At 38.5% G+C, this 26,085-nt stretch overlaps 1 protein-coding gene across 4 annotated transcripts in view; it reads right to left on the minus strand.

Moving 5' to 3' along the window:
- LOC306858851 (NACHT, LRR and PYD domains-containing protein 12-like) overlaps nucleotides 1–24,952 on the minus strand; it is a 46,782-nt gene extending 21,830 nt beyond the window's left edge. Inside the window, exons 1-9 of one of the 4 annotated variants that reach the window (XM_079399616.1) lie at nucleotides 24,721–24,952; nucleotides 23,529–23,601; nucleotides 23,081–23,362; nucleotides 22,904–22,945; nucleotides 20,546–22,322; nucleotides 20,217–20,390; nucleotides 16,477–16,662; nucleotides 12,062–12,235; nucleotides 10,547–10,720 (exon numbers count right to left, since the gene is read on the minus strand). In XM_079399616.1, the coding sequence (XP_079255742.1) occupies nucleotides 10,547–10,720; nucleotides 12,062–12,235; nucleotides 16,477–16,662; nucleotides 20,217–20,390; nucleotides 20,546–22,322; nucleotides 22,904–22,945; nucleotides 23,081–23,342 (2,789 nt within the window). In that variant the 5' untranslated portion in view covers nucleotides 23,343–23,362; nucleotides 23,529–23,601; nucleotides 24,721–24,952. The remainder of the gene's footprint in view (nucleotides 1–10,546; nucleotides 10,721–12,061; nucleotides 12,236–16,476; nucleotides 16,663–20,216; nucleotides 20,391–20,545; nucleotides 22,323–22,903; nucleotides 22,946–23,080; nucleotides 23,363–23,528; nucleotides 23,602–24,720) is intronic. The other 3 variants (XM_079399615.1, XM_079399618.1, XM_079399617.1) reach the window with 3 other exon arrangements.
- Between the last annotated feature and the right edge of the window lie 1,133 nt (nucleotides 24,953–26,085).

Here is a 26,085-nt window from a genome sequence, read left to right on the forward strand (position 1 = left end):
TTGATCCGTCGCCTCGGGGGGGTGTTGTTTATCTCCGCGTTCCGAAGAATCTCCAGAGGCCACGCAGGATTCGTGGATAAAGTGTCCTGAAACAGGTTGGTGTAGCGGTTTCCAATGTCCAAAAGTGTTTCTATGTTGTAGGTGATCAGTGCCGACGTGAGATGTGTAAAAAGAGAAAGTAAAAATAGGTAAAAAAGAAAGTTGAAGCAAAATCTCGGTGGAGCGACCCGGACGGCGACCGAACACAGCGGCGCCATCTATAGGCTACTAGACTATAGAATTTATAGTCTAGTAGCCAAGTAGGTGAACCCGGAAATGTTGAGTACACCAAAGTTTTATTTCAGAAATGTGAAGTATGGGTCCCCAGCATACAGAAACTACCGGATGCTAATTTGCATATGTTGAGCAATTTGCATAATTAGCATTATTAGCTTAATCATCCATTTTGACCACATATTTTGCACTGAATGGCCCATGTCTACAATATGTGAGTGGTTTTAGAGGTTTTAGAGGATGCTGATTTCATTTCTGGCATTTTCAGATTTCAAAGAGCTAATTTTAGTACATATTTTGATTTATTTGGGCAAATTTTGATTACTTTCAGTCATAATTTTAGGTTATTTTTATGGTAAACAAAATAATCTAACATTTCAGAATCATGAGTGCTCTTGTGAATGTTGATGCATTGTTTTCAGGGTGTAGAGAGGCTGAATCCCCTCCTGACACTTTTGAAGATTCAAAATTGCTTTTTGGATAAACAATGAATCTTTGTTAGGCTGAATGTTATGCATTTCTGGATGAAAAAGCAATGCGGGTATTTGACATAACTTGGATCCTGCAACTGTACGATACATATTAATGGGGTAGCTCTTTAAGACACCCAATGAGATGACATCACCTAAGCCCATCACCATGTGTGATCAACGAACTATGTACAAATATACACTATATACATGCCATATAAGACAGGCCCTGCAAGTCGCTAGGGCAACGGCCGAATGGCAGAAGGGCTGCCCAGGTTGGTCCGCAAGTCGCAAGATCCAACGGGGACCCAATTAAAACTTCGCTAGGTGCAAGAGATAAAACTGAATCTGGCCAAGCCGGGTCAGCCCCCCAGACGCAAGGCTAACCAAGAGGGCTTCACCTCCGCACCACGCCAAACATGTAAATATTCAATATATACATGCCATACAAGACAGGCCCCGCAAGTCGCTAGAGCCATGCCAGAATGGCAGAAGGCCGACCAGTCCAGGGGAAGAGGAGTAAAATGGAGCTGACAGAGCCAAGCAGCATCCCTCCTCTGTGCTCTAGAAACCCTCTCTTGGATGCTCTCTTGGACAGTAGCTGTTCTTGGCACTTCTTTCAGAGCAGGTGGAGTCAGCTTCTTAGGGCCTGTATAATGTTCAATGGCAAGACTGCTGTTAGCTACCGGACAGAATTTCTCAGCTTGGAGCTTTGTCAGACGGGGTACTTTTAGCGATGTAATCCCACCGTCTGGAGTCGCCACTCCAGGGAACAGGATCCCTGCAGGATTCTGCACAAACTGCGTGGCCATGGCATGTGTTGTGCGGCAACCATTGGGTGTGAAGACTACAAGATCAAAATTATCACCCCAACTGTGAATAGGGCCAATGCACCTCTCCAGTCCTAATACCCGCAGGTACTTATCTGCATCATCTGAGGCATATTTGGCAGCTGACTTCTGGAACCGGAGGACCTCATCATATGTTACAAGGCCATGCTCATTTAGGTTCCGAACCAGTTCTGAACTACCATACTTATGATGAAGTTTTACAGCTAGCCCCAAAGTTGTCTGATTCCAGCTTTTACTGATGTGCTGCTGGATGCATTGAGCAAGTGTGAGTGCTGGTTTGGTCACCGTTTCTTCCCTGGATACAAGACTGGAGACAAGTCTTAGGAGAGTTGGACTTGTATCTTGAATTACCCTTTCATGCGTAAAGCTGCCAAGGTCGTATTCACGAGGCAATGGAATATTCTGAACCTCTGCCCGCACTTTTCTGACAACCTTGTTGACATCATCATCGTCGTCATTGGAGAGGCCAGTTTGTCCTACTAATTTGAGTGATTTACCTATGTACTGCCTAAAGCCAACAATCGTCTGGCATCCTTCAACTCTCAGTACAATAACGGCATCACCATAATAATCACATAGGTTGGCTAGCATTTGCCTCTGGCACAAATTCCCAGAATTAGCTACAAAAACATCATGTAATTCGGAGACAGTCAAAGTCACTGACTTGTTTGCACTCATGTGGTCTATGACCGAAGCTAGGCAGCTGTCAATTGGTTTACTAGCAGTTGCACTTGAGTCAATAGGTACCTTCCTGAAAGCATTGTAACACTTGGAGTGATATTGAGCATCAGCTGCAGGTAGGTCCATGATGCCATTCACCCGTAGCTTCACAACTTCTGCCCAATCATCCTGCCGTTCATCACATTTAGACAAAATCACATCTTTGAAGGATGGAAGGCCTGACCTATCTAAAGTTTGACATTTTTTAACTGGATTCCACCTTCTAGGATTTTTAGAGTCTTTTTCTTCACAAATAAGACCACAGAACAAGCACTGTTTTGAATACTCAAAGGCAGAGAGTTGAGAACGAATGATTCGCTTTCCGGGCTCACTCTGAAATGAGTCTGTGTTGCGTTTGCTCACATTTCTAGAACGAGAAGTATATGAGCTGTAGCAAGATTTGTGACATAGCACAGAAGCTGATGAAGCACCGTCAGTAGCAATAATGTTTGATAAAGTCTCATGTATGGCTGTGTCTCCGAGCTCCTCGCTCTTAATTAGCAGAGTAGCAATTCCTTTGGACCCAGATATTTTAAAGTCGCTATCTTTGCCACTGCATGGAGCAAACAGACACTTCTTTCCCGACATTTCGACCTGATCAAACTGTCTCTCTTTGTTTTGAAAATACTTAACCCTAGATCCGAATGGTTAAATTAATACTCCACAACAACTTGAGAAAACAGCAATAACACTGAATATCGACTTTTTTTAATCCTTTCCTGATAAAATAGCAAGAAGTCAGAATTTAAAAAAAAGAAGAATACAAAAATGTTAAATTATGGTAACTAATTTTAGAACACCAGATTCACCCACAAAATGGATCTGAATAGAAATTCACAATGTACTGAACAATACTGTCATTATAACTGTCCACCTTTTATCTTAATGTGAAAACATAAGTAATGCCAACATTAAAATGTCAACATTAAATCCCTTGACTGACTTTTGTACGAATATTAAGGCGATATAAGAATATAAAAATATTTGCAAGGTGAATTTTGACTTTAAAACTAGACTATAACTATACAACAGCTCACTGCTACAGCTTATTTGCATAAAAACATGACCGGACCTCAAGAAATGTAAACAAATTGAGGTTATCAACATGCACATCAAAGAGCAAGAGTTCTTGTGATTCTGAAATGTGAGAATATTGTGTTTACCATGAAAATAACCTAAAATTTTGTCCGAAATGAATAAAAAATGTCAAAATTTATCCAAATTTGTTATAGAATTACCATTTTGAAGTCTGAAAGTGCCAGAAATGAAATCAGCATCCTCTAAAACCTCTAAAACCACTCACATATTGTAGAAATTGGCCATACAGTGCAAAATATGTGGCCAAAATGGACGATTAAGCTAATAATGCTAATTATGCTAATTATCCAAATTGCTCAACATATGCAAATTAGCATCCGGCAGTTTCTGTATGCTGGGGACCCATACTTCACATTTCTGCAATAAAACTTTGGTGTACTCAACATTTCCGGGTTCATAATGGGGCTCTATGGGCTGGCTACTAGACTATTATGCAAAAACTTGATTGAAGAACAAAGAATAATCAGTTTTGAATAAAGTGAATCATTTAAAGTGACAAAAACATTATACTGTATTCCTTTTAGGAATTTAAATTTAGCACAAAATGTTTGTGTGTGTGTGTGTGTGTGTATTGTATTCAGTCACTAGCTGTGTTGCCATCTACTTACTTTTATGTGAATTTTGGAATATCACAAAAAAAAAAAAGGATGGAAATGTCAAGATGTGCATAAATTTTAAATGTGCACAACCCCCCCCCCCCAAAAAAAAAAAAAACGAATGTGCTCATTTGAGGCGGATAGTGTTTTTATCCAATAAGAAGATATGCGCATAAACTATAATGGAAACACATTTTACATAAATACCTTGATGTGCAACAAAAACCTCACATTGCCTCAATAGAGGACTCATTGGAATCATCATAAGGAGTCGGTTGTAACATTTTTAAAGAACTGTTACAACTACCCCCACCCCAAGCAGCCATAACATAGCTAACTGTTTTATCATGTGGGTTTTAAGTTAGCATGAATGCAAAGTATCAAATTAAACTAAACAGCTACTTTAGGTTTTGTAAGTCAAATAATTGTATCTACAACACAATGATTGCTAGGCAAAAAATAATCTTAATGAAAAAAAATTGCTTTATTTCCTGAAAATCAGTTTTTTGTCATAAAATCTAAAATGTTGCTCACATTCACATGCCACTTCTTCTGTAACATAAAAAATGTGATTGGACTGTATGATATTGATGACATCACAACAGCTCCTTTCTGACTTGTTAAACTGACAGGGTTTCGACTAACCCCGTGTTACAACACTCCCCGGTCTCCCCTATTTCAAATGAATGGTTATTAAGTCTACATTACGAAGTGTTTGGAAATGAACAATATTAGGAAATATTTATACTGATTATACTGTAAAACATAATGCCAAATTTCCAAAAGCACAAAATTGTAACGTTAATAAGTTCCTGTCAGGCACTTGTGAGAGCTAAACAGCCATCCATCAAGAGGGCAACGCCCACTAGAGTACGATTAAAATTTCACGACAATATTGCTGCATCAGGGTAAACACCTAAAAATCGTAGGTTTGCACGAGGACTGGAAGGATGTCGAAGAAAGAGCAAGGGTGACCACAACTGTTATTACATATTAGAGCCCCTCTGCTTTAAATAGCTATATTTTGTTTGGGCATTTAAGCAACATTACTTATGTCGACAGTGACAAGTCTTTGCTACAGACCATTAGCAAAATGCATGAACAACCAATTAAGTAGCACTATTCAACCATTTATATATATTTATATATACCGTTTTCCTGTGAGGTCTGAGTTATGTAATACAATAATTTATTATTCATTAAATACGTTTTACTAGGCCACTCCTAAGATTGATCAAATGCCTAGATCCAATGTGACACATGTGACAGGTGGTACCATGAAGAGTGCCTGGGTATGGCCGAAGAAGACCTGGAACAGGCCAGAGCTAACAACTGGAACTGCATATTGTGCTCTTAAATCCTTTCATGAAAAATAATTTGATATTTTTTTTGGTTGAAGTGTGCAGTTGTTCTTTTAAATTATTGTTGATAGTTGTAAATTGTAAATCATTTGATTAAATTGAGTATAAACACTGTTTTGTGAAAAATGTGAAAGAAATGTCTAAGTTATGATAATATTAAACATTTATATATGTGAAATTCAACATCGGAACATCTTGTCATTGTGTCAAGGTGTCCTCTCAATCAGTGGTGAAAGTGGTCTGTGCAATGTAAGGGTTTTGTTTTTATAGCTTTTTGAATGTAGACACAAAACAACACGTATATGAAAGTTGCACTATAAATATGTACTATAAATATATGAAAGTTGTATTATAAATAATATATATATATTATTTATCTCTTATAAGATTATAAGTATAAGTGTCACGGTACGCCCCCAGGAATGGCGTGGAAAGACGAGGTCAGGGTCCAAATGCAGGTAAGGTATTATTTAATATAAATAAAGGCCAACACGGCACAACAAACACTTCAAAACAATGGTAGACGACATGGCAAGACAAATAATGAACCCAGGCAGAGTAGTGGGAGAGGGGATACTAAATAGTCAGAGACAAATGGGAAACAGCTGTGGGTGTCCTGAGTGTCATGATGATGCGGCAGGTGTGTGTTATGTGGCAGGTGTAAGTGATATGGAAGATGAGTCCGAGAGAACGGGAGATGGCGGCCTCCTGTGGCGCCAGGGAGGAGTGCAGGACCCGGACTCGTGACACTACCCCTCCCTAAAGGAACGGCTTCCAGACGTTCCATTAACCGCAAAAGTCTGGAGGGAGGTGGAACAGGGGGATGGTGAAACAGGGGGAGGGATGGCGGGCCAGGTCCGTGTAGAGGTAGAGGGCCTGGAGACAGAGGCCGAGCAGGAGACCGGGGCGGATTCGGAGGGTTGGACCAGGGAGACTCCAGCCAAACAGGACAAACGGCCAGGGTGGGAACGGAGGGACAAACCAGGCAGGCACCGCCGCCTCGGAAGCTTCATGAGCGAACGCCGCGCTCTCGGGAGGAACCTGAGTGAGCACAGCTGTCTCGGGAGGAACGTGAGTGAGCACAGCTGCCTCGGGAGCTTCGTGAGCGAACGCCGCGCTCTCGGGAGGAACCTGAGTGAGCACAGCTGTCTCGGGAGCTTCGTGAGCGAACGCCACGCTCTCGGGAGGAACGTGAGTGAGCACAGCTGTCTCGGGAGGAACGTGAGCGAACGCCGCGCTCTCGGGAGGAACCTGAGCGAGCACAGCTGTCTCGGGAGCTTCGTGAGCGAACGGCGCGCTCTCGGGAGGAACGTGAGTGAGCACAGCTGTCTCGGGAGGAACGTGAGTGAGCACAGCTGTCTCGGGAGCTTCGTGAGCGAACACCGCGCTCTCGGGAGGAACCTGAGCGAGCACAGCTGTCTCGGGAGCTTCGTGAGCGAACGCCGCGCTCTCGAGAGGAACGTGAGTGAGCACAGCTGTCTCGGGAGGAACGGGAGCGAGCACAGCTGTCTCGGGAGGAACGTGAGTGAGAACAGCTGTCTCGGGAGGAACGGGAGTGAGCACAGCTGTCTCGGGAGGAACGTGAGTGAGCACAGCTGTCTCGGGAGCTTCGTGAGCGAACGCCGCGCTCTCGGGAGGAACGGGAGCGAGCACAGCTGTCTCGGGAGGAACGTGAGTGAGCACAGCTGTCTCGGGAGCTTCGTGAGCGAACGCCGCGCTCTCGGGAGGATCGTGAGCGTGCATCGCCGCCTCGGAAGTCTTGTGAACGGGCTCCGCAGCTAAATCCACCCGAAAGGCTGAGCCGCTCAAGTAAAGAGCCCGATTCACGTACTCCTCCAGTGATTCCTCGGGGTGCCAGTAAGGCATAAGGGACTTGAAGGGCTCCACTAGGCCTCCCCAAAAAAAAACCACGAGGCAGGACTTCTCAGTGGTCGACTGACCAGCCAGTCCAGTGAAGTCCCTGGCGTAATCCTCAATGCTCCGTTTCCCCTGGCGGATGTTGAGGAGCCTCCCTGCTGGACCCATCTTGGCTGGGTTCATTCTGTCACGGTACGCCCCCAGGAATGGCGTGGAAAGACGAGGTCAGGGTTCAAATGCAGGTAAGGTATTATTTAATATAAATAAAGGCCAACACGGCACAACAAACACTTCAAAACAATGGTAGACGACATGGCAAGACAAATAATGAACCCAGGCAGAGTAGTGGGAGAGGGGATACTAAATAGTCAGAGACAAATGGGAAACAGCTGTGGGTGTCCTGAGTGTCATGATGATGCGGCAGGTGTGTGTTATGTGGCAGGTGTAAGTGATATGGAAGATGAGTCCGAGAGAACGGGAGATGGCGGCCTCCTGTGGCGCCAGGGAGGAGTGCAGGACCCGGACTCGTGACAATAAGCTGCAGTATGTGCTTCATTGTAGCCTACTAAACGGTGATTATCTCTTCAGTGTGCAGCGCGAGCACTACAAACAACAATGCATAATGTTAATAACATGACTTGGACTGTCATATACATAACATTATAATGCGAACACTATTATAATACTCACACACGTTGTTGTGAGAAGAACGCGTCCACAAAATCAGTTAATTCAGAGCCGAGCAGACGTTCACATTCGTGGGATATTGTGCAGATAGCCTATAAGTCGTAAAATTAATGTTATGTTGTATAAATTTACGAAGCGTATTCTATGTGAGATAAATGATACGTTAAATCCCATTGATTATAAATCTGCTATCAAATGCTTCATTCTACAGGTAATCTTCAGCGTGCGCAGCTCAAAAAAGAAATGCAAAAGATTATAATGATAGCACTATTGTAAAAAATGTTGCTAATTTTTAGGGTTTCGCTTACGTTTAATCTTAACTATCTTTTCATCAAAAGATAAAACATTATCTGCGATTTGTCCATTACACCTTTCCCCTGTGTGTTAACGTCAGTATTTATGACTGTGGAATGTAATGTATTTTGCCCCCGCCCCCAAACATATTATTCGTCTATCAGTTGACTATCGGCAAGATTCGAAATTTCCGATTTGACTATGAAAATCCTTAGTCTATTTGTTAGTGATTTGGACGCAACAGTATTTTTAGTTATTTGTGCTGTCAAAAAATTTATCGTGATTAATCGCTTCCAAAATAAAAGTTTTTGTTTGCGTAATATATGTGTGTTCTATGTATATTTATTATGTATATATAAATACATACATATATATATATATATATACTGTATGTATTTACATGTCAGTATTTATATTATAAATAAATATTTAATATATAAACATTTTTCTGAAATATATACATGCATGTGTGTGTATTTATAGATAATAAATATACACAGCACACACCCATTATGCAAACAAAAACTTTTATTTTGGATGCGATTAATCGCGATTAATCATTTGACAGCACTAAATAATAATATATTTTATTTATTATTTTTTTTTAAGTATTAATTTAAAATCAGACCTTTGGGACACCAGAATTAGCACAGAAGACACAGAGTGGCATGTTGATACTAGTGTTATTATTTTTAAATGTAATACTTGTTGTAATTGCTGGAGTTAGCATCTAAAATTTCCATGAATTAGATGTACATTTCAGACACCTTCACTTTCACTACAACCTATAGGCTAATTGAGTTAAATCATTCAATTATGCATGTGTGTTTACCTAGTTGCTTATACATGCATTTTTGGACATAATTGCTCGTTTTTTAGGTTTTCCTTTTGAACATATATTTACTTATATTACCATAAATGACTACAGAGAAAGCATTTTTTTTTACCCATAATCCATTTTAAACTTCAAAATTGAACAAAAAATTAACAGGAATGCTTAATCCAGGCAAGTTTGGTCCTAGAGAGCCACTGTCCTGCAGAGTTTATCTCCAACCCTCATCAAACACACCTGAACAAGCTAATCAATGTCTTCAGGATTACTAAGGCTATAGGCATGTGAGTTTTTTTCCAGGGTTGGAGCTAAATTCTGCAGGACATTAAGCCATGGGGATGTAGCAAATTAGCTCAAAGTGAGATAAACATAATCATAACGGGTTGTTATCAATTATATATTCATCTTCAGGAATTATAGCATTAATAGTACAATAAGATGATTTGTTCGTCCGCAGTACGGACAGTTTTAATCATCTATTGACTCTAAGGAAAATAATTTCTCTGGCCACAAAAAATAATTTCCTCCCTAATACATTGCTCATACGGCATGTAACAAAACCGGAACATTGAAGTGACCTCATTCTGTTAGCAGCAGACACAGACAACCAAGGGTGAATACATATGGATGTTTATTAAACTACACTACAGGGGAACATGCGTCATCGAACTAGACACAAACAAACACACATTAAACATAGATGCCAACGCAAGGAAGGCATGGAGAGAGAGAGTGAGAGCGCGCAAGAAAGTAGAGTGTAATGGCAGGTAAACACATCAGCTAAACACAACTTGTTATAACCATCGGAGAATCACATCACCTTAATTAAAACTTAAACTTAAGTTCTGGCAGACTTAAAACTGCCAGAAGCTCGGACTCCCCCCGAAAGGTATCATTACGTCAAGATATCATTTTGATATCAAGAAAGAGACATCTAAAAGATATTAAACCAGAGATACAGTTTATTAAAGGGCCCCTTTAATAAACCGAGTAAAATTACATTTGTTTAAAAAGTAAATTGTTACAAAATTGTACACAATGTTGTCTGTGGTCTCTGGGACCCCAAAGAGCCAGGGTGTCCACCCCAAATGAACAGCGCATAAGGGTTAATGAGGTAATGTCAACTAATTTACTGTAATAGTGACTCCAATGTGTAGCTTGTAATATTCAAAGTTAGTTTTTGTTCCTTCATTTACAAGTTGTTAATGTTTGCAACATAAATGATCATTTTGAATATGTTTGTTCTTTCCTTTTATCAAATCTGTAAGAAGGTGGCTGCCATTTTTGTTGTATTTTCACTGTCCGCACCTGTTTTGTGGCCAGTTAGGGAATTAAAGTACACTGTTTTGTTGTTGATTTTGTTTTTTTCTGAGCAGTTTAGATAAGATTTTACTTCTAAGACTATAGGCTCTTTTAATCCTTTATATTGTTGCATCCTCTAGAAACTGCTAAACTCCTATAGATATACAGAGATACTGAAACCAAAAACTCCTCCTGCTTGACATACTTGAGTTTGTTCAGTGAGCAGTTTGGATCCTCCAGTTTTTCAGAAAGCAGCTTGACTCCTGAATCTCCTGGGTGATTGTAGCTCAGATCAAGCTCTCTCAGGTGTGAGGGGTTTGAAGTCAGAGCTAAAGACACATAATGACAGCCTTTTTCTGTTACCATGCAGCCGGACAACCTACAAAAACACAACAACAGTCCACAATTTGTGTGTGATTGGTCAAACTGCTCAACACTGTTAAAACATAAAAAGAAATATGATACAACATGAGCAGATCTAAATTTAATGCCACAATCAACACTTTTCTCTTTTTTTCAGATAATTTGTGACAGCTGTAATTTATTTAGATTATTGTGCATTTGGTATTTGACTAGTCAGAAGGGTCATGAGAGTGGCATGTGTGTAAACTGAAAACACTGTTTAATTCACTTTGATCTAGAACCTCACTGCCACAGATACTTAGCAGCACACATCCTCACCAATAATCAGATATGGACAAACTGTCTCCCCATTATTTGAGATTCTTCATTTTGATCTGCTGAACACTGACCAGTTTGTTGTTTGAATGACAACAAGATAAAACATTACAATTATTTTTATAATCTATTTATGAACAGTATTAATAATAATCATGGTCTAAACATTCTTAGATGCGTAGCATTCATCATGTTGTACTTTGGGAACAACCCAACTAGTAAATGTGTCCAAGTTTATGTCACAATAACAAAGGAATTACTATCCATATTACAACATTATTGTTTTGTTGGACTAAAAGTGCTCTATGGGATGTTGTTCTGTGGACCCTTGCCTTAAAACTTCTCCAGGCCCCCAAAACACCCTCAGACCCCAGAGGGTTAAGCCTCAGATGGGGCTTTACGGTTTACAGAAATAGCAAACAGTAAATTAATATCAGCAATATCCAATGATGTGTACTACTCAACTTTTTGTACAGTCATTTGCTGCATATTAGGCAAACGATTAAGATAGAATGTGTACGTTTTAAAAATAAAAATATTATTTGCAAATAATATTTTCAAATCCATGTTATAAGTGGCCCAAACTCACAGCGCTGGTAGAGATGAGTTAATGCGACCAGCATCATACAGTGTCAGACTTCACTCATATATTGTATGTTTGTATAATCATACATTTCTATACTCCACAGAGCTATGTTAATTTTGGACCCTAGCTAAGATGCTAAGGGCATCCTGCACAAAGCTGTTAGATACTGCTGATAGCTTGTGCAGTGCTGTCAGAAGTTATTCTTGAAAATGCAGCAGTTTTGCAGTTTGTTCAGTAATTATTTACAGTCAGTAATTAAAAGACCGTTTTGCTATTTCAATCTCAATACAGGTACACTCAATCTACAGACAACTGTATAAACATGAGAAAATGCCTGAAAATGTTTTTGTCTATTGTTCTGGCATTGCTTTGGGAGCAGAATAAACATTTGTTGACAAAATTTAATGGTCACTTATTGAGGTAGCATTCTTAATTATTCTATGGAAACCCGTTTACCTCAGTGTCTCCAGCTGACAGTTTAGACTCTTCAGTCCTTCAGAAAGAAGTGTCACTCCAGAATCCTGCAGGTCATTGTTACTCAGGTCCAGTTCTCTCAGGACAGAGTTTGAGGATTGTAAAACTGATGTAAAACTCCCACAAGACTGAGCAGTGAGATTACATATGGAAAATCTAAACAAAAGGACAAAGTTGTTGCATATTAATCTTGACAGTATGAATTTATTTTAAGAATTAATATATACCGTATGCATACAGTGCCCTCCAAAAGTATTGGAACAGTAAAGACAAAATTGCTTTGTTGGCTGTGGAGTCAAGACATTTACAAATATGATTAAAAGATGAATATGAGACAAAACTACAGAATGTCACATTTTATTATTGGGTGATTCAACACAAAGTTCAGCACTTTTAGAGTTTCATCCCTCTATCTGATGTGAGCATAAGTATTGGAACAGTTGCCTCACAGGTCTTTCTAAGTGATCAGCTGTGTCCTGTTGCATTAATTCTTCAGATATTAAAAGCAGGGAATGTGTTGCAACAGTTATATCCATTACTTCTGCATTCTGAATCTTTCATTCGATGATGACACACAAACCAGTATGAAGATGAGGGAGGTGTCTTTGAGAGAAAAGCAAGCAAGTTGGATGCTAAAAGAAAAGAGGAAGTCAGTTCGAGCTATTGCAAAACCAATGGGCATGGAGAAATCAAGAGTTTGGAAACCACCAGCGACACCAGCAACCAACAACGACCTGATCGGCTGAGAAAACAACAGTAGTTGATGACAGACAAATCATAAAACTTTGAAAATGAATCCTTAAAGACATGTCTGTAAAATCACCAACAACTTCCAGAAAGCTGGGGTGATTCTCTGACAATCTACTGTCCTCAGGAGACTTTGACACAGAATTACAGACACAGCAAGATGCAAACCTCTGACCAGCTCCAAAAATAGAAAGGCAAGATTAGAGTTTGCAAAAAAGCACAAATGTGAGCCAGAAGAGTTTTGGAACTGTGTTTATGGACCGATGAGACAAAGATTAACCTTTATCTAAGTGATGGGAAAGCAAAAATGTGGAGAAAAAAAGGGAACTGCAAATGATCCCAAGCATACAACCTCATCTGTAAAGCATGGTGGAGGTGGTGTCATGGCATGGGCATGCATGGCTGTCTCTGGAACAGGCCCTCTCAACTTTACTGATGACTTAATGTATGATGACAGTAGCAGAATGAATTTGGAAGGGTACAAAGCCATCTTGCCTACCAATATTCAAGAAAATGCCTCCGGATTCATTGGGAAGTGCTTCATATTGCATCAGAACAATGACCCAAAACACCCTGCCAGTTTGGTCAAGGAATTTATAAGGGCAAAGAAATGGAAAGTCTTAGATTGCCCAAGTCAATCTCCAGATTTAAATCCAATTGAACATGAATTTCACCAGCTGGAGAGGAGAGTAAAGGCAGAAACTCCCCAAAACAAGCAACAATTGGAATTGGCTGCATTAAAGGCTGGGAAAAGTATTTCAAAGGATGAGACCAAGAGTCTGGTGATGTCTATGGGTCACAGACTCACTGCTGTGATTGTGCACAAGGGATCTGCAACTAAATAATAGCTTTTATATCTGCCTTATGTTCAACTGTCCCAATACTTATGCTCACATCAATGAGTGGGATGAACTCTAAAAGTGCTGTGCTTTTTATTTGGTAAAATATGTATGTGTAGAAACGGCTAATAATAAAATGTGACATTCTGTAGTTTTGTCTCATATTCATCTTTTAATCATATTTGCAAATGTCTTGACTCCACAGCCAACAGAGCAATTTTGTCTTTACTGTTCCAATACTTATGGAGGGCACTGTATATATATATTAGGGGTGTAACGATACACGTATTCAACCGTTCAGTACCCATTACAAACCGAACGATTCGTTGGCCTAATCCTATTACAGCATATTATCCTATTATGTTAGACTAGTGCGTGTGTGCATAGAGAGTGTGTTCTTTCACTGTATGATTCAGTCTATTAAAATGCATTTAGAATGATTGCAAAATTCAAGATATGGGGGTAGAAAATGTATATATTTACATAATTTCAAATAGTTAATCAATACCACAGAAGAGTTTTCTCTCCAAAAATTAGCATGATTACAAATGATTTTTACAACAGTTCAATAAGCAAGAAGTTAATTAATAGATTTATGTTTTAGACAGTTTATTGCCTGTTTTTGCTGAATTTCACCAACAAAAATAAATCCAAACACAGCGACATAACTGTCTGAGCAACATGACGCCATTTCATTCCTGAATAAATCACCCGTTAAATGATTCGGTTCAATCGCAATGACTCGGTTCAATCACAATGACTCACTTGTTAACAGTGACTTGCTGCCACCCGCTGGATGTTTTAATTTCACATTTAAAGTATCTTTTAATCTTTTAATAAATTTCAAACATCAGTTGCCAACGTTTTACGTTTAAAATATCAAAACATAATTTATGCATTTGTAACTGCAGGTTAAAAAAGCATTACATGCAGTGTTTCCCACAGGATTTTGTGAGACTTGTGGCATATTTCATTTGCATATTTATGACATCATTACGTCAAGTTTGCTTTCAGACGAGTTTTGGCACTTCAGATCTGTTCTACTCTATGAAATGTCACATACTGTAATACAACTGAATGACCAATAAAGCTGTTCACGTTATATTTTGTGTTGTCATACATAAAACAAGTATAAATAGTAAACATGACCCATTAATACCACGTTAACCAGGAGTCACTCTCACTATACTCCTTAAATCCTGATTTATAATGGCGACATATCTGATAAAATCAATATACATTTAACTTATACATTTACATATACATTTACGACGGAAAATTAAAAGTTGTGATTTTCTAGGCCGATGTGGCTAGGAACTACACTCTCGTTCCGGCGTAATAATCAAGGAACTTTGCTGCCGTACTATGGGTGCAGCAGGCGCAATGATATGACGCAGCGCCTGAAAGTAGTCCCCAGCTAGGTAACTAGTTATGATATAGCCGGGGACTACTTTCAGGTGTTGAGTCATCCCTCAACAGCTCACTCATGTGTCACCACTTAAATGTGTCACCAAATATACTTGGGCGGCCGTTTATATACCTGGGTGCCCCGCCCAGTCATATTCCTCTGAGCTGCATTAAACAGTGTGTAAAAGCATCTAAATGCCATTCAGATGCAACTTATATGTTTCCTCTGCATTGCAAAGATTAATTGTGTCAATACCGACTCCATTTGCTTGGTAACAGCCCAAATGTCTTATCGACTGATTAAATGTAAAAAAACTGACTGAAAAGGTGATGCACGCTTTTAGAAAACAAAATGGCTTTATAAAAGGTAAAAAATGCCCATAAAATGTAAAAATCAATTTAAGCTTATTGGAAAAGATTAATATGCTACATGACAATAGGCAACATCAGCTGGAATACTTCAAACCGGAGCTGTTTTTGTTTTATATGCTGCTAAAAAGACACCCCAGAAGATGGGTCAAGTATAGTGTAATGGAGCCGATGAGACGTGCCGATCCATATGCAAGCTTTATTAATGGACATGGTCAAAACACAGGCAGGGTCAAACAAATGGCAAACAGGTAAATAGAGGGCAAGACAGATGAGTACTCAAGTAAACAGGCGTGGTCTTTGATCGGCGAACAATATCCAGAGGGCTTGACAAGAGGGGTAAACCAGGTACACGAGCAATGGTCCAGGCAGGGGCAAACATAGTCCAAACGACAAGACAAGAGAGCAATCCAAGGCAGGCTATAAACTCCAGGGCAGGCAGCGATAACACAGAAACAAGATACACAGGCTAGGATCAAGACATGAATGACTAATAAACAGGATAAACTAGACTAAAACTCAGCACTTTACGGAGCCAGTTTATTGTCTATCACTTGGAGAGCGATAAACACAGACAATACTCTGCAACTTGAGCAGGATCTGAGTGGGTGTTGTAATAGCTTTCAGGTGAGCATGTGATTGGTACAGCTGTGTGTAATCAGTGCAATGATGGATGATGGGAAATGCAGTCCAGGGTGATGTGTAACAGTCTGTGTGGTGTGAAAGGCAATGGAAGGGCGACCTCTGGTGGCAATCGGACGGAAGGTCATGGACCAGATTCGTTACATATAGCTCCATCATTGTTCAAAGTGAAAAAAAAAAATTAATAAATAAAAATTTTGTAAAAATCAAGGAAATTTCTCGCATTTCTTTCTTTTTGCTGTATCGAAAACATACTGAACCATGACACCACTGTATTGTATTGAACGGAACCGTGAATTTTGTGAACCGTTACACCCCTAATATATATATATATATATATATATATATATATATATATATATATATATATATATATATATTTGAAACTCAAACCTCAATATCTCCAGCTTAGAGTCTGGACTCTTCAGTCCATCAGAAGCTTCAAAGAAAAGAAGGTTCACTCCAGAATCACGCAGGTCATTGTTACTCAGGTTCAGCTCTCTCAGGACAGAGTTTGAGGACTGTAGAGCTAATGTCAAACTTTCACAGGACTGAGAAGTGAGTTTACAGCCACACAGCCTGTGAAGAGAATCAATATATATATATATATACAGTATATATATAAATGTGAATTTTTCAGATTCAGGTTATATAGTATATAAATAGATGGCATTAGAAATACAATAACAAATGTAGATTCTACAGCGCCTTGTAATTTAGCTTCATTCATCACACCCAAAGAAAAACTGCAGTGCTTTACAACTATAGGACAGGAAGAGTTAAACTTATCACTGTATCTAAACCAACAACATGTTTATTAAATCCTGTACCCACTAAATTACTGAAAGAGTTGTTACCTGTAGCAGAAGAACCACTTCTTAATATTATAAAGTCGTCATTATCTCTGGGCCACATGCCAAAACCGTTCAAGCTGGCAATTATTAAGCCTCTTATTAAGAAACCATAGACCCATTTCAATCATTCAATTAATCTTCCATTTATGTCTAAAATCTTAGAAAAAGTTGTGTATGCTCAATTGTGCTCAATATTTATTAAGAGTTTCAGTCAGGTTTCAGGCCCCATCATAGCACAGAAATTGCACTTGATCAAATTACAAATGACTTGCTTCTTGCATCAGACCAAGGCTCCATCTCATTGCTAGTTTTACTTGATCTTAGTGCTGCATTTGACACAATAGATCATGATATACTCATAGATCGATTACAAAACTATACAGGTATTCAAGGGCAGGCTTTAAGATGGTTTAAATTCTACCTCTCCGATCGTTATCACTTTGTATATTTAAATGGGGAATCATCTAAATTATCGGCAGTAACGTATGGAGTGCCGCAGAGCTCTGTCCTAGGCCCTCTGCTATTTTCAATATACATGTTGCCCCTTGGCAATATTATTAGACAATACAGGATTAGTTTCCATTGTTATGCTGATGATACTCAACTATATATTTCAACAAGACCAGATGAAACTTCTAAATGAACTAAGCTAACAGAGTGTTACAAATATAAAATATTTGATAACCAATAATTTCCTCCTATTAAATTCAGATAAAGACAAAGATATTACTTATTAGACCAAAAAACAGTTCACAAAATATCTTGGATTACAATTTGCATCTAGATGGATGTACTGTTACTTCCTCTACAGTCAAAAATGTGGGTGTTATATTAGACAGCAATTTGTATTTTGAAAATCATATTTCTCTTGTTACAAAAACAGCATTCTTTCATCTTAGATACATTGTCAAACTATGTAACATTTGACCTGTTTCTGATGCAGAAAAGCTAGTTCATGCATTCATGACCTCTAGACTGGACTATTGTAATGCACTGCTAGGTGGTTGTCCTGCATCTTCAATAAACAAGTTACAGGTAGTCCAAAATGCAGCCTTACCAGATCAAGAAAATATGATTATATTACCACAATTTTACAGTCTCTACACTGGCTACCTATTAGGTTCTTTATCAGTTACAAAATATGGTCCCACTTTATATTAGACAGCCTTAACTACTTACATTTAAATTAATAATGTGATTCAATGTACGTATTGTGTACATGCTTTTACATTGTAGTTACATCTGTAATTAATTTCTGTAATTATATTTATAATTACACTGTTGCCCCATCCCTTACACCTTAACCCACCCTTAAACCTACCCATTTCACCCTAACCTGTCCCTAACCTTACCCGTATCCCACCTCAATAGCAGCAAAAGTTTTTTGCAAATACAATATGACCACAATAAGAACACTTATTTTTTTTATGTAAGTACATAGTAGTTAAGGCCACCTAATATAAAGTGTGACCCAAAATGCTACTACTTACTTATAAGGCTCTAAATGGTTTAGCTCTTGCGTACCTAACTAGTCTTCTACCACGCTACAGTTCATCATGCTCCCTAAGGTCACAAAACTCTGGACACTTGGTAGTACCTAGAATAGCAAAGTCCACTAAAGGAGGTAGAGTTTTTTTCACATTTGGCTCCCAAACTCTGGAATAGCCTTCCTGATAACGTTCGGGGGTTCAGACACACTCTCTCTGTTTAAATCTAGATTAAAGACACACCTCTTCAGCCAAGCATTCACAAAATATAACTCATAACCTTGTACGTCAGCTACATCTGATCAAATGCAAATTATCATTCTTTTGCTGAGATGAGATGAGATGATGCCAACCCCCAAGAAGACCTCAGATATTGCTAAACCTGGAACAACATACAAAACTACAAAATTTTGCTATAAGTTTAATCGCAACCAATAATCTTTGCGGTTAGTGTTCACCGTCTGTTTGATTGCATGTAATTTAACTAAGTGCATGATTTTCACTGTACCACTAATAACCTACTCCTAAATATAATCTAGAAATGTAAATTTTTTTTGTAAAGTTGCTTTGCAACGATTATCACTGTAATTAACAAAGCGTTATTGTTTAATTAGCTCATATGTAAAGAGTTAGATTATGCTTTGTTGACAATTTATTAACCATAGATTGTTCTCACTTTAGATTAGGTCACAGAAAATGTCTTTACATTTACATTTAGTCATTTAGCAGACACTTTTATCCAAAGTGCTATAACAAATCTCAGGTAGCTTAGCGTAGTACATGTAGCAAGTTTTTTTTTTATTATATAATAAATAAAAAGAAAACAGATAGAATAAAAAAAGAATAGAGCAGCCAAGAGAGCATTGCAATAGTCCAGAATGGACAGAACAAGAGCTTGAACAAGGAGTTGTGAAGCATGTTCTGAAACAGGGCCTGATCTTCTTGATGTTGAATAAAGCAAATTTGCAGGACCAGGCAGTTTTAGCAATGTGGTCTGAGAAAGTCAGCTGATCATCAATCATAACTCCAAGGTTTCTTGCTTATTTTTATACTGTATAAAGTGTATATCCTGTCCCCTCTAAACCTAAATGTAAGCCTACCCCTAATCCCAACTGATGTATTTTAACATCGTGATCTAATGAGTACTTGTATGTATTTCGTACTGACAGCATTATGCTATATAATTTTTTTAAATGGTTATGTTTAACTTTTAATCAAATCCATAAGGAAAGGGAATGTGTTTTTAAATGAAAATAAATAGGCCTCCAACTCTATTTATTCAGCTTACTCTATTTTTTTTCTATTCTATCCGTTTTCTTTTTTTATGTAATAATAAAAAACCTTGCTACGTGTACTGCGTTAAGCTAACTGAGACTTGTTATAGCGCTTGCATACCATTGCTTTTTTTGTTCATTTTGATTGCTTCCATTGTCCTCATTTGTAAGTCGCTTTGGATAAAAGTGTCTGCTAAATAACTAAATGTAAATGTAAATTTACATGAAACAGTTCATTCTTCTCTGAACAAACAAACTGTCAGAAGAAGTAATTAAGGGTGTTACGTATTATTTCAGAATCATAATTGGAAAACTGCATTACAAAATTCCAGGTTTTCTAGGATGGTTTTCTCATCAGGTTTTTTGAGTAGGCATTGCCTGCCTTGTGTTCTTGGATAAAATGCCACTGATACAATCATACTACAAAATAGACAGGAAATATCTGCTAGCTACAGTTATGAAACACCTATTTATCCACTTATTTAAACATGGTGATTCAGTGAATGTGAATGTCAAACCTCAGTATGTTCAGTTGACAGTGTGGACTCTTCAGTCCATCATAAATCAGCTTCACTCCTGAATCCTGCAGGTGATTTCTACTCAGGTCCAGTTCTGTCAGATGGGAGTTTGATGATTGTAGAACAGAAGACACAGTTTCACAGCATGTTTCATCAATATCACAGCCGTCAAATCTGCCAAAACAATGTTTTAGCCAAATTATTTTATGATGTTCAGTTTTTTCTGCATTAACATATAGTGTGAAATATTTCATAGTATTTTGAGATTTAACTGTTTAGTGATGTAGAACAAAACATTTGATTGAACAGCAGTCAGTGTAATTACTCACAGTGCTTTTCTGCAGCATCTCACAGCTGGAACGAGTCTCTTATAGCCTGCTTGTGATAATGTGAACCTCTTTGGGTTGAACTCATTCAGCACCTTCTCTGATATCAGCAGTATGTAGGTCAGTACTGTGCATATTGAAGATGAGAGGTCTCTTCCTGGATGTTCATCTGAACTGAGGTAACTCTGGATTTCCTCATATAATGAATGATCTTTGAGCTCAAGTAAGCAGTAGAATAGGTTGACTACAGCTTCATCTGAGGTATTGTACTTGTTTTGTTCTTGTTTAATATTTTCAGTTATTTTTTTGATGCACACACTGGTGTCTTCAGTGTGTGTGATCAGGCCTCTGAGCAGGTTTTGACTGAGGTTCAGTGAAATGCCCATCAGAAAACGCAGGAAAAGATCCAGATGTCCTCTCTGACTCCTCATGGCTTTATCAATGGCCTTCCGCAGTAAATCCTCCAATGTGATATTTTCTTCTGGCTTATCAAAGAAAAACCGAAGCTCTTGCCAGTTCTTGTTCAGGTAACAGATGAACACATGCACTGCAGCAAGAAACTCTTGAACACTCAGATGCACAAAGCAGAAGACCTTTGCTCCATGAAGTCTGTGTTCCCTTTTGAAGATCTCAGCGATCATTCCTGTGAACTCAGTGTCTTTGCTCACATCAATACCACATGCTTTCAGATCTTCCTTATAGAACACAATGTTTTCTTTCTTCAGTTGTTCAAATGCTAGCTTGGCTAACTTCAAAATCATTTCTCTATTTAATTGTAAGTGCTCTGTACATTCTCTTTCTTCTTGCTCATCATACTTCTGGCTCTTCATGTTCATCTGTATGAGCAGGAAGTGAATGTACATTTCAGTAAGTGTTATGCTGATGTTCTCTGCATTATCCTCAATGAGAATATCCTGAAGTACTGTGGCTGTGATCCAGCAGAACACAGGAATGTGGCACATGATATAGAGACTACGAGTCGTCTTAATGTGTGAGATGATTCTGGAGGCCAGTTTCTCATCTGTGATTCTCTTTCTGAAGTACTCCTCCTTTTGTTGGTCAGTGAATCCTCGCACCTCTGTGAACAAACCCACACACCGAGGAGGGATCTGATTGGCTGCTGCTGGTCGTGATGTCACCCAGACGAGAGCTGATGGAAGCAGATTCCCTTTGACCAGACTTGAAAACAGCACATCTACAGATGCTTTTTTCTCAATATTGTTCAGTGATCTACTTTTAAAATTTAGAGGCATGCGACTCTCATCAAGTCCATCAAATATAAATGCTAGCTTACATTCCTTATATAGCTTTGATTTCTCCAGGTCCTTCAGTTCAGGGTAAAATTCCAGCAGAAGCTCATGGAGATTGAAATCTTCTTTTGTCATTAAGTTAATCTCTCTGAATGGAAGCAGGAACACACAGTCTATATCCTGATTGGTGTATCCTTCTGCCCAGTCCAGGATGAACTTGTGCACAGAGACTGTTTTTCCAATGCCAGCGACTCCCTTGGTCAGCACAATCTTCTCCTCATTGTTTTTCCTGAGTTCAGTAAATATATCATTGCATTTGATTGGTTTGCCATGTGTTTTTTTGTTATTGAAAGCATCATGAATCTTCAGAATCTCATGTTCCTGATTGACATCTTTCATATCTCCCTCTGTGATGAACAGTTCTGTGTAAACAGCCTTAAGTTGTGCTTCATTTTCTTTGTTGCCCTCAAAAATATACTCTGCTTTCTTCTTCATGTTTGTTTTGTGAGTTTCAAAAAAGGTTTGTAGCTCTGTAATAAAATAAATAAGATTGAGGGAAAAAATTTAACATATTTGAGAAATATTTTTATACAAGCATGATCGTCATTATTAATAACTGATGCAGAAAAATTCAATTCATACTTTTGAAAACAGCACAGTCCATCCCTAACTTGTTTTCAATGTAAAAATGTCTGAATATGTTTTTCATGTTCTTTCTAGATCACAATCATTGTATTGATTGAGATCATCATTTAGCTAGCCCATCAAACAGGATGTGAGGCTGCATTTACAACATGCTTTGACCTGCTTCAATTAACTTTTTCATGTGTGATTGTAATCATGTCTTGATGACAATGAATCAATTTGGTGACAGTGCCACCTTTTGGCCAACTTTAATAAACAATTGTATCACATGGAGGACTGAGTTTGCTCATGCCTGTTTTAGACAATTGTGAACTGGATATCACTGGAGAAACACACTGTTTTCTTCTATATATCTCTATAAAATCTGCCACTGATGTGACTGGCCCTGTAATTGCTGCTTGCGTTATATTTTCGTTTTCATTTACAGACGGTGATTGTTATTAACTCCAGATCTGTGGTGATTCACCTCCAACAAGGACAGATGTCTTTATATTGCCCTCAGTCTGAGCTGTGAGAGAGAGAAAGAGAGAATTACTTACTGGGAAAAGTTTATCACAAACATATCAGCAGAGCAAAGAGAAAAAGAGGTTTATAAATAGGTAAATATTTAATCACCTTACAGTCACAGTGAATTAAATGTTACCTTGCTTGTGTTCATTCTCCAACTGTTCAGCCAGATCATTTTGGTTCATCTGTCTCAGGATGTCCACCATGACCTTCACAGCTTCTTCTGGTCCAAAACATTTTACCATCATATCTACTGTGTCGAATCTATCTGCCTTTTCCAATTCAGATCTTGATAGATGCTCATGATATAAATTCACAAAGTGCCACTGAAACTCCTTCAGTTCAGCTTCTACCAGCTCCTTCAGTGAGTCCACGAGCAGTTTTTTAACAGACGTCATCGTCCTTCACCAACTCACAGCTGCAGATCAAGAAAAAAAAAAGATCTGAAGAACTTCCACTCTTAACATGTGGACCTAAGTGCTCAAATCTTATTTTGATTTTGAAGCTGTGAAATAGAGGCATGAATCATCAGAAAATAGTTTGAAGCAAATCTGATATAACTGCTTTGAGTTTTGTTAGCTCACTCTTTTTGTATTGGTCTGGTATTCTGTCACGGTTTTGCCCTGTGGCAAAAGGAACGAAGAGATGAGGATAAACCTAAACATAAACAGTCCTTTAATAACCCAAACTCAAGATCCAGGGAACACAGAACAGGCAGAGACACACAGGAACATGACATTGACGTTAATACCAGACACTAGACTCAGGGAAACACAGGGTTTAAATAATCAAACTAAACGAGACAATTAACAAACACAGCTGGTAACAAATGAACTAATAAAGACAGGAACATAACCAAATATGGGCATACAAGAGGGAAAACTAAGGGTGCTTTCACACTTGGTTCAATTGCCTGGTCCGAACCCAAGTTCGTTTGCTCCCCCCTGCCCCTGCTGGACTGTGTTCATATTATTTAATTTGGGTCCGGACCGCGGTTCGTTTGCGTCATCAAGCCAGCAGCTGTTTACCCCCGTTGCTTAGTAACGACGGTGCGGGAGAACGCGGCAAAATGCATAAGATTGCTCTCTGCACTTTTATATATTTACTCGTTTGAACCGTTCATTTTGTTTACAAAGCTTCAGTCAATAAACCACTTACTTCTGTCTTCCGAATGTACTGCAAATGCAGAACGCTGAAATCGAACAGAAACGAGACATACAGCTTTCTGCTTGCAGCGCGTCAATCACGCTCGTCAGGAAAGTGAGTGAAATGCACAAAAACAAATTTTTATCAAATAATACGGCATTGATAGTGGTTCACTTCTGTGATTTGGTACGACTGCGTTCACATCAGCAGCGAACCGTACCGGATTTCACATGACCCGAACCTAAGACCACCCTTTTTAAGCGGATTCGCTAACTCTGGTGCAATTACTTTTAATTGTGCATTGTCAGTAAAAGTAAAGTAAGTAAGAGTAGTTGCAAGAGGAAAATAAATGTAGAAGTGTTTCTGACTCACGATTACACAAAGAACATAAAGGTGATATATTCTCCTTATATTAATTAAGAAAGGCAACGCACGAGTAATATCTGTGACTGAAATATATTTTACATTTCATATTACTTACAGCGTTAAACAACCTATGGAGTAACAAAAGTAAGCTACTTTAAAATTTTCATTATATCAGTTATATAAAAGTTTGAAAACATGATTGCAGAACATTATAGAGAAACATGTTACAATCTTGTAATCCCTATTTGTTTTATGCTTACTTACATTGATAAGGAAGTGCCTTTGTGCTCCTTGCTTCGAGACTTGCTTTGATCAAAATGTTCAGCTACTAGACAAGTTCTCAATATGTCCTTGGATTCCCATTAGATACATCTAAATTCCCACATCAGCAAATAATAATGACAGTTTGATGATCAGTTTTTCAAAATGAAAAAATATTACGGTCAAGTGTAAACACTGCATGTACAACTTCTGCTTTCACCTTCCTTCTGTCAGTAAGGTTGCCAAATCTGTCCGGAAAAACCACCTCATCATCGTCATAGTTATTACACAGTTTGGTTTTGACTGTGACTACAGACTGTTTTGATCAAATTTCTGGTAACACTTTATAATAACAATCAGGTATAAATCATTTAAAAGTGTTTTGTTAATGATTAACTAATCATTTAAACATCAGTATACTTCCCCGCAGACAAATCAGTTTTTCACACAACACTCAAACCAGGAACGGTGTTTTGTTTAAAAACTGGAGAGGAAGTAAATTGAGAAACATATTGTGTCACCCCAACCCAAAACTTCTGCACCTCCTCACATTCCCACACACAATGGAAAAATGTACCTTGAAGCTTATTGCATTTAAAACACAGATCAAGGATATTAGGGTTAAACTTATTTAATCTTACAGGGGTTATATAAGTTCTCATTACCCAATTATATTGTAAGAGTCTCAACCGCAACAGCAGCTGCTCCAGGCACGTAATCTTAGTTCAAATCTGATTGGATGGCCCGTTTCTTCGCGGAGCGACGGGGGGAAAAATCGACACACAGGATGGAAAAAAATCCTCGCTTTTTCGCACCGCGAATAATTGTGCCTGGTGTGAATAGCTCCATTAAGGATCTATTGTTTTGATTCAAAAGCGTCATCGCGCCGAACATTCACACCCTTTAAGGCCTTTCCACACTGAGCGCGATGCGAAAAAGCGAGCCGAATCGCCCGCAGATGTTGCTTTCACACTGAACACGAAACGACTGATCGTCTTCTGCTAATTCACGCCTGCACGCTAGGTGGTGCCGACCAGCAATGCATTTTTTTCTTCATGTAGTATGGTTTACATCGTCCGCTGCTCAATATAGAAAAAAAGATAAATAACTTTTGGTTCTTCATCAGAAACACAAAATATGCATAATGCTTACAAGAACACATATTAAAATATAACTAGAGTTACAGTTAGCATCAAGCATTAACATTTTGGCTCAAAACCCACTTTACATCATCAGAGTGCTTGTAATAACTTCCCATTGTGATCTAAAATGGATTTTGATTCTATAATAGACAGACATGCACTCTTTGCATGTTTTATAATGGACTGAATGCTAATTGGTTGTCATGTGTTATAAACATCCTTTATT

The sequence above is a fragment of the Barbus barbus genome, assembly GCF_936440315.1.
Source record: "Barbus barbus genome assembly, chromosome: 39".
Lineage (NCBI taxonomy): Eukaryota > Metazoa > Chordata > Actinopteri > Cypriniformes > Cyprinidae > Barbus > Barbus barbus.